The following is a 14,794-nucleotide window of genomic DNA, read 5'->3' as shown; positions in this document are numbered from 1 at the left end:
TTTGGATTGCTGCAGGGAGCCAATGGGAATGAGGGCCACTTACTTTAAACATACATACATATATACATATACATATATACATACATACATATGTATATATATAATTTTTTTTTTTTTAAAGGCCAAACAAGAAATAATTGTATAAATTCTGAGCATGTAGTTTGTGATGAATTGTTGTAACCTTGATTATAGATTGTTAGTCATGAATTTGACTTGACTATCTAGCACTAAATTTCACTGTAAAGTTCTAAATTTGGTATATATACACTACCAGTAAAAAGTCTGGAAATATTAAACTGAATTTGTTCAGTTTTATTTTTAAAAGGTTTGATCATTTTTTCAGGCTTCTTTGATGAATAAAAAGTTAAAAAGAACAGCATTTATTTAAAATAGACATATTTTGTAACAATACACACTACTGTTCAAAAGTTTGGAGTCAGTACATTTTTATTCTTTAATTTTTTAATTTTTTTTTTTTTTTTGAAGAAGAAGAAGAAGAAGAAATTAATACTTTTATTCACCAAGGATGTGTTAAATTAATAAAAAGTGATAGTATATGTTGTTTACGTTTATTTACGTTGTTAGAAAAGATTTCAATTTTGAATAAATGCCTGAAAAAAAGAATCACAGGTTCCAAAAAAAATATTTGGCAGCATAACTGTTGATTGATAACATTGATAACATTTAACATTGATAATTCCAATAATAAATCAGCTTATTAGAATGATTTCTGAAGGACCATGTGACGCTTAAGATTGCAGTAACAGCTGATGAAAATTCAGCTTTGCATCACAGGAATAAATTACATTTTAAAGTATATTAAAATAAAAACCATTATTTTGTATTGTAATAACATTTTGCAGTATTATTGGTTTTTTTTTCTGTATTTTTGATCAAATTAATGCAGTCTTGATGAGCATAAGAGACTTACTTAAAAAACATTACAAGTCTTACTGATCCCAAACTTTTGAGTGGTAGTGTGTGTATGTATATACATATTTATAGTTATTTTGTGTTTGGCCCCATGTAACATTATTCTCACGCTTTTCTCTTCACAAGAAACGCAATGCACCCTTTTTGTATTATTATTTTTGCACTTCACGACATAACACATGAGAGTTGCTAAAAAAAAAACAAATAAATTCCCAGGGTCTGCATGATTGATTTGATTCACATGCCTCACCGGGGCTAAATGAAATCAGATGATCAGGTGGTTAGTCAATCACTGTGATGACGAGCACTTCTGGATCTTTACGCTTTTCACCCCGGCTCAGCTTCAGTGTGGAAACGTAAGATGGCTAGTCATCTCTAGGATCAATAAATGACAGAAATCCCTCGCACGATAGATAGTTCAGTCAGCATTAGAGAGGACGGATGGACCTGTGGGTATCAGCGCGTATGCTCTCTGCTGGCATCCCGAGTCCTCCTGAGATGGTCTCTGCGGACGTGTGGAACGGACACCACCCCGCGCTCGTTCACTCCTCCCGACTCCTTTCACATGCTGAGACTGTTGTTCTCCACTCTCCTCCCCCTCTTTCAAAGAAGCCCTGGAGTGGAGGTCCTCTCCAATGAGCGCATGTTCCCCACACCATCTGCTCGCAGAAACTTGAGATGCCCGTAAAAAAAAAAAAGAAAACGGTCGAAAGGAAAAAAGAAAATAGCCAAGCAGATGCCATCTTGACAAAGCAGGAAGCTTGTTTAATTTAGATGCTTTCTTGAGTACCCAGTATCTCCGATCGCCAGCAGAATCCATATTTTGCATTTCTTCTTTTCTCTCATTCCATGGCCTTTTTTTTTCTCTGCAGCAAAGTGGAAGTGCTTTGTAGAATGACAGTTGCAGCAATTACCAGTCAAATGGTTAAGGGCTAATTTTGAGTTCTCAGCTTTTTTTTTTTTTTTTTTTTTTTTTTTTTTTTTACTTTATCTTCATTCACATCCGTCTCTATCAGAGGAGGTTTTCTGCTTCAGTAATGGCATGCTCTCAGTTTGAAAGCAAGCTTATTAATATCATCTCTGCGTATTCTTCACTCTGCGTGTAATATGTCCTCATTTCCCAGGTTCCCTCAGCTGCAGCACGAGCGCTGACCTCAGTGTTACTGTGACAACCAACGACTCCGGCGACCAGGTCTCGCCCACTATACCGCGCGCCTCTAAGAACCGGGTTTCCGGAAAGCTCCGCCGCTCAGCCAGCGCCATCAGCAAGTCCTCCAACTGAACACTTCCTCTGGCCGTCAGACTGCATTGTCTTTAAACTGTGTGGATGAATGTATTATGTGACTGTAATGTTTCCCACCTGTTGTTTTTTTTGTTTGTTTTGTTTTGAAGCCGAGTAGCAGTAAAGATGCAACTGCTGCCGCAAAATTACGTCGTGAAGAAAGAAACTGAATTAATGCTGAAGCAAATGTGAATGCTCCATTTGGATTGCATTTACGCAACTGCACCTGTCCCTAATTTTCCTAGGAAATGAATCGTACGAAACATTTCAAAAACCCTGAGGCTTTAGCTAGTTTTTAATACTCACATGGTCAGGTTCTCTTGAGCTTTTCTTCATGTCAAACACTGAAAACTGAATCATTGATGCAAATGGGCCAGACTTCTTCTTTTTTTTTTTTTTTTTCCTGTCCCGTCCCAGCACTGAGACACGCTTTGGGCCAGTCTGAGAAAATACTGACACTCTTGAATCATCCAAAAAAGAGCGAATCTGCTTTTACTTTAATAGCGTAATCAGTGACGTTTGAAGTACAACAGACTGCGATGAAATCACTCGTCTTCTTTTGTTCTTATGATTAACTTTTAAGCAACTCATTTATTTTATAGAACTGATTTATGCAACATGCAGAATGGTAAAAGGCTCATGTTTGTAATTCTGTCCAGGTGTAGCATGAATGTGTGCTTCTTAATTTGTGATTTGAACATGTTCCGTTCCTGTAAATCTACTCCAACATTCCAATGTTTTTGCACTCGCTCATTGGTGAAGATTCCGTAGGTTGATGATTGTTCCGTTCTTCCCTCTGTGTTCGATGTACATTGCTTTCATTTTGATTTGATTTGATGATAATATATACATATATATATATATATATATATATATTTGTTTCATGTTGTGTATATATACGGAAAAATATATCTGCCATCGTACTATACCTGACTAAACGGAGGAGAAGCCTCCAGCTCCTCAGGTGAAGCTGAACGCCTGCACTGGGTGTGTGTGAAGGGAGCCGTTCACAGTGCCTGTGTAATACCTGTCCGGATTTTCCGAGTTTTGCTGTTTTCTTTGTGTTTTAATTGATCCCACACTTCCCACGTGGAGAGCAGCATGTTTTCCCGACGAGTCTTACATTTCACTGGAGTAAATTGAATGAGATTGTCTGCGTTTTGTGAGAGCTGCTTCTGTCTGATTAGATGCTGGATGGGGGTTCTTTTCCACCTGCTTCCCCGATTCCCGCGTGCCTCTCCGAGTGCCCTTTACCGTACCAGCAGCATGCCAGCGCTTCACTCTCTCTCTCTCTTTCCTGCCAACGCCCTGCCGCCCCCTCTCTGTTCCCGTAGAGACCCGGCCTGGTTGCCATGGAGGCCAGGTGTTACACATGCCGCAGGCTCCGCCCAGGCTGCAACAGGACACATGTTGCACTACTTTGCCTTACTTGTACACTCGTCTTTGTTGTTTCGCTTCGCCTGATACTTTTTCTCTCTTCCGAACGCTGAGTTCCGTGCTCTTTGAGTCTGCTCTGAATGAAAAACGCTGACGAATGTATGCAAACCCACAGCCCAGATTCCACCCCGGATCTCAATTGGGACGATGCCGATTTGAAAGGGGCTCAGGGTTGAAAATACTGCAACTGGCCTAACTTTTGTTTGATGATGTTCATTGTAGACTTTGTTGGTAGCCTTGTATATTGTGTCTCTCTCTTTTATTTTTATTTTTTTCTTTGAATGTTCTAAATTCTGAAGGATATAAATATATTAATGCCTGTAATATAATCTTTGTATAAGACATTGAAGATAAGGAAGCTTGAAGATTTCGTCATGACTTGTTAACATATCAGACTGTTTTTAATAGAAAAAGTAATCGCTTTATCTTTACTAGAAATGTGAAGAAATCGAAACATTTCATTAAATCGATTTGAAGTTCATGTTTATATGCATTTGTTCTGCCTGTTTTATTCAGTGTTTCATTATTCATGAGTTTTTGCTTTGTCTTGCAATTTTATATTCCATTTAAACTGAATTTGAATTAATGAATTTAACAACTGAGATTGCTGGTACATTTCTACCAAAAAATGTCACGCTGGGACATTCCTGGTGCAGGAAAGTGTTTTCACTCTGAAATACTTGCTAGTAAGTTTTACAAGTAATTTGGCATTGGATTAAACATGAAATTCTGAAGTATAAAGTCTAAAATATTATTTTTCCCAATAATATTTGTTTTAATTACAACTTTAAAAAAATGATTTTTAGTAAACTTGAAAAAGGGTGGTTAAAAATGGTGGAAAACCTTAAGTAAATAGATATTTTGAGATTAAATTAAACTGATAAATTGTTTGTCAACTACTCACATCTCCTCTTTAAAGAGGTAGCTCACTCAAAAAAAAATAAAAATAAATACAATTCTAAATTTTAAATTAATAAAATTGTTTACTATCCCTCATGTTGTCCCAAACCTGTATGAGTTATTTTTCTCCTGTGGAACATAAAATGAGTCATTGGAGTCATTTTGTGATTATTGAAACCCTGTGTTTTATGCATGAAATATGACATTGTTTTTGACCTCTTCGTTTCCTGCTTCTGACCTGGAGAAGCTGTGTGACGAAGTGTTGTACTGTATTTGTGCCTGAAATCATCCATGACTCTGTGCTCTTGTGAGAGAATGCATGGCCATATTGTGTGTTGAAGTGAGTGGGTGGAAGTGATGCTCGGGGTTAGAGGTTGTTCTGTTGCTGGAGCTGAGGGAATATTGAGGGTAACCTGACCCCCCTCCCATCTGTCTCCCCTGCTGCTCCATGAGCACAGACGCGTCCCTCACCGGAGTACAGGTGCACACGCTCCAACACCTACAGCTCATGCAGGTGGCCTCCAGCACACTCACATTTAATTACTGACTGTGTGCGTGTGCGTGTGCGTCCATGTGTGTGTCTGACCAAAACAAAATGTATGATTTTTTTTTTTTTCCCATTTTCTTGCCAGTTGCACTCTCAATATGCATAAAAATAACAGTTCTGCATAAAATGAATTAAGAGTGAAATCATTAGTGAGAAACAGATGACAGCCTTCATGTGTGAACTTTGAATAATGTGCACAGAGGATTCATTAGTTTAAACAATCAGATGTTCATTTTGCAAACTTCACCTTGATAACTCCTTCATTGTTTAATTTGTGTGAGCTTATTTTATACTATACAATGATATATTGATTCTTTAGTAAATGGAGCACAAGATGCATTAGTTGCATCTTTAGAGATGTCATGGTAAAAAAAAAAACTGATGAAGCAGGCACAAATAGAAAAAATGGATCTGTCTCAGCTCAGAATCAATAATGCCTGTGCTGAAATGCATTACGGGGTTGATGCCCTTGTGCATTTCTGAGTTCATTATTACAAAGGCAGTTGTCACCCTTTAAATGATTTCAGCTGAATTTACAGTGGGCCAACTGCATTATTTCATTGATCAAGCAGAGCTTACGTAGTGACTTCGGAATGACCTGACCCATTTAAAATCAGTACTTTTGCTGTTTAAAGCATGGAAAAGGGTTTGGAATAGAAACTGTAAAGGTGTTAATTGCCAGAGGTTGGCTGACTGTTTTACTGTATATCATCTGAGCGTTTGACACCTGTGGAAAGACACATTGTAGCTGCACTAACAGTTAGTCAGGCCACACATTAACTCTGCAGTACTGAAGTAGACTGCAAAAACACTTTTACACCTCTACTTTGTTCTTAACGTCATGGAACTGTTATGTGTGTATGAATAACAGGCTCTTGGAATTCCAGTAATGTGCCCATAGTTAAAGTGTGTTTAAAGTCCATTAACAGTTCATATTGAGCAATAATAACTTCCTATATTAATAGGAATAAACTATTGTAGGTATGGGTGGCAAATATGCACGAACAAAAAGCTGCTTCATTTTGAAAATATTTTATTTGAGTAGACAACACGGACGCACATATAAAGCGCTAGGTAGCAAACATTTAGGAAAATAAGCTGTATACGTAGAAAAAGATTGCATCTATAAGAGCTTCACGTTTCAAGGGAGCGCACAAAACCCAAGACAAGATGATCTCGACACAACGATTCGACTGCAACATGTGACACAGGAGAAAAGTCACACAATAATTTATACAAAGCCATTGAAAATAAATAAATACATAAATAAATAAAATATTACGAATAAACATATTACAATAATTTTACATCATGATAGTAAGCTGTAATTGTGTGCCGACACTCAAAAAAAAAAAAATCATTACACTTAAGAGTTCTTAAGGCAGTAGTTTGATGTATTTCTCTAAAGGCATTTCTGGCTACTAAAGGGAAACTTTTCAAGATTTGTTGTTGTAGTTTTCAGTACGAAGAGAGAGAGAGAGAACATTTCAGTCCCGTAATTCACATACTAGATTAAAGCTACAGACGTGAAACGCACAGCATGTGAATTCAAGGCAGAGGTACATGAACATATCTTAGGTCTAGGAGCTATTACATTACCATGTGTGCAAGGGTTCTAGAAAAATACCTTTGTAAGGACCAAACTAATACTTTTCTCCAGACTTTTCTAGCGAGGGATTGGATGAAGAAAATAGATCGTTCTAAAAGGACGGATCGGTGTGGGTTCGTCTTCAGCAGGCGTTGCGCACGGGCATCTGGAGAAGGATGACTTGCCTGTTTTCGGTGGGGTGGCATTTGTTGATGTGCCTAGTGAGACCCGGCGAGCTGTAGAAAGTGGCGGGGCAGAACTTGCAGGGAAACGCCTGGGAGTCGTCGTGCAGGAGGCGCAGGTGTCGCTCCAGGCTCGCCCGGTTGGGCAGCTTCTCTCCGCAAGCGGGACACGCGATACAGTCCGCGGGGCTTAGATTGAGCGGACCCGGGCTTTGGCTGTCCTCCGAGGGCACGATGTCGGGGCTCTCTGCGGTGCGGAAAGCCTCTCCGAGGATTTGATTTTGGATTTGCGCTTGGTGTCCCAGGATGTGCTTCCTCAGGTAGGCTTGGCGCTTGAATCTCTTCCCGCAGTGCTGGCAGTCATAGAGCCCGTCGTCGGAGCCGGATTCTGACAGACCCGGACTCGGGGAGTCTCTGTCGCTGCATGGGAACTCCTCGGGGAAAGGTTTGGCGGGCTGGAGGGCTTGTTTGGGCGCGCTCGGCACGCGCGGTTTGTGCCAACGCCGGTGGGAGGCCAGATTTGCCGGACAGCTGAAGACCTTCTCGCACTCGGGACACCTGTACTCCACCCGCACTATGCGAGAGCACTTGTGCTGTGCCAGAGAGAACGGGTCCGAGTATTCTTCTTTGCAAAGCTGGCAGATGAACTCCCCCAGGGGCTTGTTGGTGCTGCCCGAGGCCGCTCGGGGCTTCAGCTCCACGGGCCCCTCTTTGATTTTCAGGCCCAGCACCGGGGACGTGGTCACCTCGTCCTCGAAGTTGAGTTTGCGTATGGCTTTGGGTTTCTTGGCGCTTTTGCTGCTTTTACGCTGCTCGGCGGCGTCAGAGGAAGGTCTTTTGGCGCCGGTTCGGATGGCGGGCGCCGTGCCGCTCCGGTTGCTGTTGCTGGTGCCGATTTTCAAGTCGACCGGCGCGAACAGAAGATGATGATGGTCCAGGCTGGTGAGAGAGGCGGGAGTCGGGAACGACTCGGCAGAGACGGGCGAGCCGAGATTGAGACTCCTCTCGAAATATTTCCTGTCGTGCTCCTTGCTGATGGGCCGGGTGGGGCTGTACAGGGCTTGGTACACTGTCTCCGGGTTGCCGAACTGCACCGGCTTGGCGCTGTGGACCGGCACCGGCGCCTCCGCTCCGTCCGACGGGAACGCCGAGGTGATGCTGTCCGGCTTGGAGGCGCTGGGCGCGGGTGGAGACGACGCAATCTGCGCGATCCGACATTCTGGAGCGGCTCCTCCGTCCTCATCCGAGCGTATCCGGTACGAAACGAGCGCTGCTTTCTTGTTCCTTTTCACCAGGAATCCTTTGGGCATGTCGGCGGATGGATGAGGCGAGGATGACAAGGCACAACAAGACGAGATCCAGAGCCACAAACGCGCCGTCCGCCTCCCTCCCTCTGAGAGATGCTTTTGCTCCTCAACGCATAGCTGCACTCTTTTTAAGCTGGAATGATGTTATTGTTCTCGCCCCTCGTCGCTCCATCCTCATCCAATCAGGAGCGAGCGAGGATCTCTGTGGAATTGCCCGTGGGAGGGCTGAGAGACTCGGACCGGGCGCTACAGAGCAGATGTACCTGGCCTTTATTGTAGTAATGCGCGCTGCTCCCTATTCACGGTCTGATGGAGATGTATAGAGAGGAGCGCGTGCCGCGGCTATAGGGCACACAAGGAAATGTCACTCACTGCCATCATCGTCGTCATCATCAGAATTTCAAATGACCGACAACAAAGAAAGTTCTTTCCGAATGCTTAGTTTAGACCTGTGAGGGGGAATGTCTTCACTTAAATCTTCATGCATTTCTCTGTATTATACGTTTAGAACGCCTAAAATTTTAATTCAACATGAAATTATTTCGGGACAATATGGACAGCAGAATATGTAGTTTTCGATTTGCATTTAATCTAATTCAATAAATCGTAGTTTTTAGAATACTTTTTACATACGTTAAATGCAGAAGTGAGTAGAATTGCATTCGTTCAACAATTTATCATAAGAGCCAAAAGTTAAAGTACAAAATGCAAGTTATTGCACAAGCTGAAGTGAAAGTAGACAAGAAGAGGACGATTTATTTTGTAGTCATTTTGTAATATATCGTGCAAAATAAATTAATCTTCGAAAAAAATAACAGTTTGAGTGGGGGAATTGTTTTGTGTGTGTGTCGTCCATGTTTGCAGTTTAAAGTTTACGTTTCATGCGTATTTCGTGTAAATATCTTATGCTTAAATATACACTGTGTATTTCCAAGGTGCTCCACAAAGTAATTACACATTGCGGGTTATTAATTAGCCCGTATGAAACACGAACATGCTAAATATGTCCAAAGCGCTTCCTGTGTTTGCAAATCTGGACATTAGAGAGATTTGTAATGCCACGCGTCTGTCTGAGGGCAGTATAAATCAGCTGGCTAACGCATGCATAAGTCATCAGAAGAAGCCCTCATCTCTCAACACAATGGCCGCGTCTGGCCAGCCGTCACAGGCTTTTTTGCCTTTGAAAAGCAAATCGACCTCTACAGGGATACACGAGCAATCTGGCCAAAAGAGAGACGCGTGCTGGACGCAATCAAAGATGAGCACTGACCTCGAGGTCAAGCCAGGGGTCAGCCATCATTGCATTTCTTCAAACCACCCTGACCGCTGACAACTTCAGACACTGAAGCTTTTGCCAGAACGTTTTATTTAACGCTTTCCATTGCAGCGCTACACGCATTTTTTGCAAGTATAACGAACTACAACAGCCTAGTTGAAAACACACACTAAAGTGTTCACTTCTCTGAAGCTCTTCAGACTACAAAATTTGTTCCTTTACTTTACTAATAAATTGATCCTTGGTGTATTTTTACACATAAACACAGTAAAAAAGATCATCTTAGTTAGAAATGAAACACTGAATTCCAAATGATTCGAGGACTCTTTTCAGTAAGTTAGTTTACTATATTTCAGCAAATGCATAGTATGGAAAGCTCTATGGCAGATTTTAACTGTAAAGATTTAGGATCACAACACCAAACGGTCTTATTTTTACTCTGTGAAACAGTTGCTTTAAATTCTCTTTTGCGCGCATAATTGGACAGACGTGTTGCACGGGTTTGCATTCATCTATTGTGCCCCTCATTAGCATAAAGCTGCTGTATGACCGAGTCAAATAATTGCTCAAGCATTGAGATATGCGCCTGCCACCATTCTCCCCTGCAGTTTCACAAATATTACAAGACTAGCGGAGTTTAACGCAACACGCAAGACTCGAATGTTTCTAATTTATAACATGCTAGTTGCTCTGCGCCATCCAAAAGTTCCCAAAAGTTCTGCTTAAATCATGCATCTGCACCTAACTGGATTTGCGCTCATCTAACATTTCAGTTCATCTTAAGTTCAGACGCTTCACTCATTTTCCCTTTATCGGAACATGTTTTGCTCTGTGTTAACATTCTGTGAAGTTTGTTTGTCTAGGTCTTACCCAGCACAATGCACTTCGATGGCATTTTAATGAGATTGTGTGCGTGCGCACCGGCCGTATGTGCGCGTGTTTGCTGTGTGGCGCGTGCTTGTCGCGTCTCATTTGCATACAGCTGCTCGGCCGGCGCGCACCCCTCCCCTACTGGCCACGAGCCCCCCTCTCAATAAGACCACAGTAAAGACTCATCAACATATTACTCTAAACACATAACAAGACAAATGTGGGCATCGTAACGAATGCCATAGCTGTTTACAAGCTCAGTGGTTTAATGCCAAAAATAAAACGTAAACTAGAGCAGGCTTTATTACATCTGTGTGAGCACTCTGAGTTGTAGAGTTTAAAAATAACATAAGTAGTCGTGCAAAGAGATATCAATTCCCTAAACAGACTTGAACACCCTAATAAAGATCAAATCTAAATGTTTAATGACAGCACTAGGGTTTAAAATGTTTAAGCAATGTGTGGTAAGGGTCTGCACTGCGCCTCCTACAGGCTGGCACATGCTATTGCTCCAGCCACGCCATTCGTGATTATTTTGTTTTCTCTAAACCTTCCAATGTTTCCGAAGGTCTCTTTGAATAAGAAAATGCCATTTCTGGCTTGATTAAAGACATCTCATATATTCTATAGCAAGGATAAGCAAAGTCTGTTAATATGTCATGATACATGGAGCATATGTGCATACATTTGAGCTGGTGTAGGAATATGATATCCATATTACCAAAATGAAACCGTGAATGAAACATTTTCTGAAGCAAAGCTAAAGGCAACTAAGTGCTGAAAACGCTGGGACTCAATGGCTGCTGTCCATGGTTCTGAAAGCAGCCTTTTGCTTCACAAACTGCTGTTATGCTTCCAAAAGTTGTATTTTTGTAACAATGCCATGAAGAACCATTTTGGGTTCCAAAAAGAACCTTTCTGTCAACAGTTCTCAAAAGAACCATTTTTGTGCTTAGTGTGACAAACATTTTAATAATCAGAAGATACGTGTGCAATGCACAAGTCCCATCGTTGTTATTAAAGGTCTTTTTTAAAAGTGTAGAAGCTCGGATTTCTTGACCGCATTGACACTAAATAAAGAGGATGCGAGAAGAGCGTCAAGCGCTCGTTGGCATGCACATGCAACATGCAATTATGCCCGCGCGGACGCTCACACAGGCACACAAATAAACGAGGCCGTGTTAAGAATGCTGAATGTCGCGTTTCCCAAACAAAGCATTTCCAACATTGACACACAGCTCGTTAGCTGCCATCATTTGCATTCCCGTATAATTGTGCATCATCCTTGATTTGTATATGATCTTCCTTATTAGCCCATATAATGGGGTTAATAAGAGGCAGCTCATTGCACTTATCGTTTCTCTGCCGAGAGGAGGCAAGAACAGAGGCAGGACTTAATTAATTGTATCAGTCTTTTCATCTGCAGCAGTAGTGCTCCCACACGAACATTAATATGATTCTGCAAATGGAGGGAAGTGGTACAGCCTGGGCCAGAGACATAAAAGATTGGACTCAAATTAATTTAGGCCTAATTAGACTGTGGGCGTCAGGGAGTGGTTTGCATAATAAGACCCTGGAAATGAGCTCAGACGCTTAGCTTAAGGCAATGCCTTTACATCTGCCTTAAACCAGACATGACAAAGAGTTTGACCCACGCTTAGGTTGGTTAGCACGGTAGGTGGATGCATCCACACCGTGCTGTAGATGACTACACTTTGGAGAACCGGTAAAAAGCCAGCCCTCCACTGAGTTAGTTGTAATCTAGCTCATATCCTTCGCCTTAAAACAAACTAGTCATCCTGGAATCTGAACTATTATAAAGTCAAGACAGTAATTCCTAATGAATTCATATTTAAAAACTGCATACTTCCGCCATTCAACTGTCTGTCTGTTTTTCTATCTATCCATTTTTATGTTTTCCATATGACCACAGTATCATGACCCTTGAGGCCTGAACAGGGTGTGATCTGAGACAATCAGCGATATGCTAATTGTGCAGAAATAAATTCTCCCTCACATGATGGGCGCATTAATCACCAGCATTCTCCATGTGCTGCTCTAGATCCTCGGAGCTGATTTGTGCTGCCGTGCCTCCGTCAATCACATGATCAGCCATGATGAGCCTGTTTGGAAGGGTCTTAGAGGACTGATGGAGATTACAAGGAATGTGATTAGATAATCAAATCGAAAACCCACTCTCGTTTGGCTGATGTTGTTTGTTGTGGCTCATAATCTTTTTTGAATTATGTCATATTTCATCATATTGTAAGTTCCAAAATCATTGCTTTATAATGATGAATTGTGAATAACGAATGAGGACAGAAGAAATGAGAAACTGAGACATAATTTTGCTTTTTGCAAAACCTAAATGTGTTGGGGGTTGATTACCCATGCAAGAGTCACCAGTCACCAAGATAGGGGTTATAGGTGGATGATTGCTAGAGTGTTCTAGTCGGTTGCAGGATGGTGGCTTACTGGTCAAAAGGTTAAAAGGTCAAAGGAGTCCGCCCACAAGTGTCTGCCTCAAAAGGTCTATAGTGTGCCAAATAACACCCTCTAAATCCATTGCTTTATAACCCTTCATAACTCAAGGCCATATAAACTTCAAAACGGCAAAACAAAGTTTAACAAAAGCGAAGTTTATTAAATAACAACTTTAGCATGTACTATTTTTTTAGTAACATGTTACTGTGTTACTAGCATAATTGGGTAGTGGCCTCAGCTTTCTTTCAACACTGTAAAAATAAATTATTAAAAAATAAAAATAAAAAAATCTGTGAAATTTATGGTAAAAGTTACAAAAATAACACTTTAGATTTTATGTGTTGAACTTACATTTTTCAGTTTAGAAACTGTAAAAAATAAAATAAAATGATATAACCCTAGAGAAAAATAAATATACTAAAAAGTATTTGAAATACATTTATTTCATGCTAAGACATATATGACAAATATATTTAGATATTTATGTACTTAATAAAAAAAGTACTAAACTGGTATAATTAAAGTCCGCTAAATTGGAACAACTAATTGTGTATTTAATGCACTTTAATTGTGCTGAAGTCAAACTAAAGATATACTGAATTATATTTGATTGTGCTAAAGTGGAACTATTGCAAGTATACTTTAGGTACACTTTAAATATTGTGCATTTAAAGACCGATATTATTCAAAGATCATACAATCCTCATCAAAAGTGACATTAAAACACATTTTAGGCTTACAGTTTTTCTCAATTGCTAAAACACTATAAGTAGTCTTTTGAACTAAAATTTCAAAACCATAATGCCATTTTTCAAAAAGCACACCCATTTCCCTGAACTATAAACACTATTCCCCTGCTTTAACACATGAGTCAGATTTGGTGAACTGTTACTGCAAAACTCTACACACAAATCCCTACATTTCTCAGTGCTTACACCATGTGATCATTTAGAAAGCACTAGCATTCAATATTGTTCACTCGAGTCTGCAAAGTTTGAGCTCAATTAGCACACAATTACCCAAGTGGAAACACTAGGAGTCAAAATCTATCACACACCAATCAGAACCTTCGATGGAGATAAAAGTGCCAAAGTCAGCTTAGTTTGGTGCATTTCTCAGATCAGAAATGAAATTCTCAAAACTACTTGTTCAACCTCCACATCATCTAGTCACTTGTGCACATTGTGCAATTTTTTTTTTTTAACAAGTTGCGTTTGCTTTGGTATATTCATGCAGCTGATTATGCAACTGATTTGTCTGCGGTTTTCATGTTGCTATAGTCTTTCCCCTCAAAACATCAAGTCATTAGCTCATTGTATATGTCTTTGCAGTAAATGCTACATTTTTGATCTAGCTGTCAAGCATATTCTACACATTTCTATTAGACTTTTTGTAAATTTGCCATGAATTGTTCAAGTGAATACTGACTTTCACTAATGTAGAGACTACAGATCAACCGATGATAAAGCAGTTCTCTGTAATAGCTCAAAGGTACATCTCAACATCTCATGAACCTTCAGTTGGGAAGCATATATAGACAGAGGACAACACAAGAGTTACAAATTCTGGACTTTCTAATTTATATTTCGGCCTTTGCCCATATTTCTCTTTTCTATTTCACAATGACTTTGTAATGTATTTATATTTTATTTCTTTTTTTTTATGTTGATGTTTTTTTTTTTTTGTCAGACCACTAGTAAAAGTGTAACTGTGTATCCTATCTGGTCTTTTTCAATCAATATCCCGCATACAGTAATATGCAATTTCGAAGACAAAGAATAGGAGGTGAAAGAGGAAGAGGAGGAGAAGAAGGAGGAGGACGACGACAACAACATGGAAGAGAAATAGGAAGGGCAAGGGCAAGAAAACAAGCAGTCTTCTATATTTTAGCTGATGCGTGCCAGGGTTATAACCAATTAGAGTGTGATGTTGAGGAGGTTGTTTGGCCTGTCCCAGACCAAAGACATGGATGCTGGGGTAGAATAATT

The 14,794-nt window shown here is 40.4% G+C and overlaps 2 protein-coding genes across 5 annotated transcripts in view; one reads left to right on the top strand and one right to left on the bottom strand.

Moving 5' to 3' along the window:
- The window catches only part of ralgapa2 (Ral GTPase activating protein catalytic subunit alpha 2), a 182,486-nt gene extending 178,347 nt beyond the window's left edge, over positions 1-4,139 (top strand). For 3 of the 4 annotated variants that reach the window (XM_051132677.1, XM_051132675.1, XM_051132674.1), the window contains one exon: positions 2,058-4,139. In XM_051132677.1, coding sequence (XP_050988634.1) covers positions 2,058-2,215 — 158 coding nt within the window. In that variant the 3' untranslated portion in view covers positions 2,216-4,139. The remainder of the gene's footprint in view (positions 1-2,057) is intronic. The other variant, XM_051132678.1, reaches the window with a different exon arrangement.
- Positions 4,140-6,115: 1,976 nt separating this feature from the next.
- Positions 6,116-8,866, bottom strand: insm1b (insulinoma-associated 1b). The gene has a single exon (XM_051132661.1). The coding sequence runs from the start codon at positions 8,177-8,179 to the stop codon at positions 6,830-6,832; it is 1,350 nt and encodes a 449-aa protein (XP_050988618.1). The 5' UTR covers positions 8,180-8,866; the 3' UTR covers positions 6,116-6,829.
- Positions 8,867-14,794: the final 5,928 nt, after the last annotated feature.

This window comes from Labeo rohita, chromosome 17 (assembly GCF_022985175.1).
Source record: "Labeo rohita strain BAU-BD-2019 chromosome 17, IGBB_LRoh.1.0, whole genome shotgun sequence".
Classification (NCBI taxonomy): Eukaryota; Metazoa; Chordata; class Actinopteri; order Cypriniformes; family Cyprinidae; genus Labeo; species Labeo rohita.
This window is presented reverse-complemented; position numbering and strand designations above follow the sequence as displayed.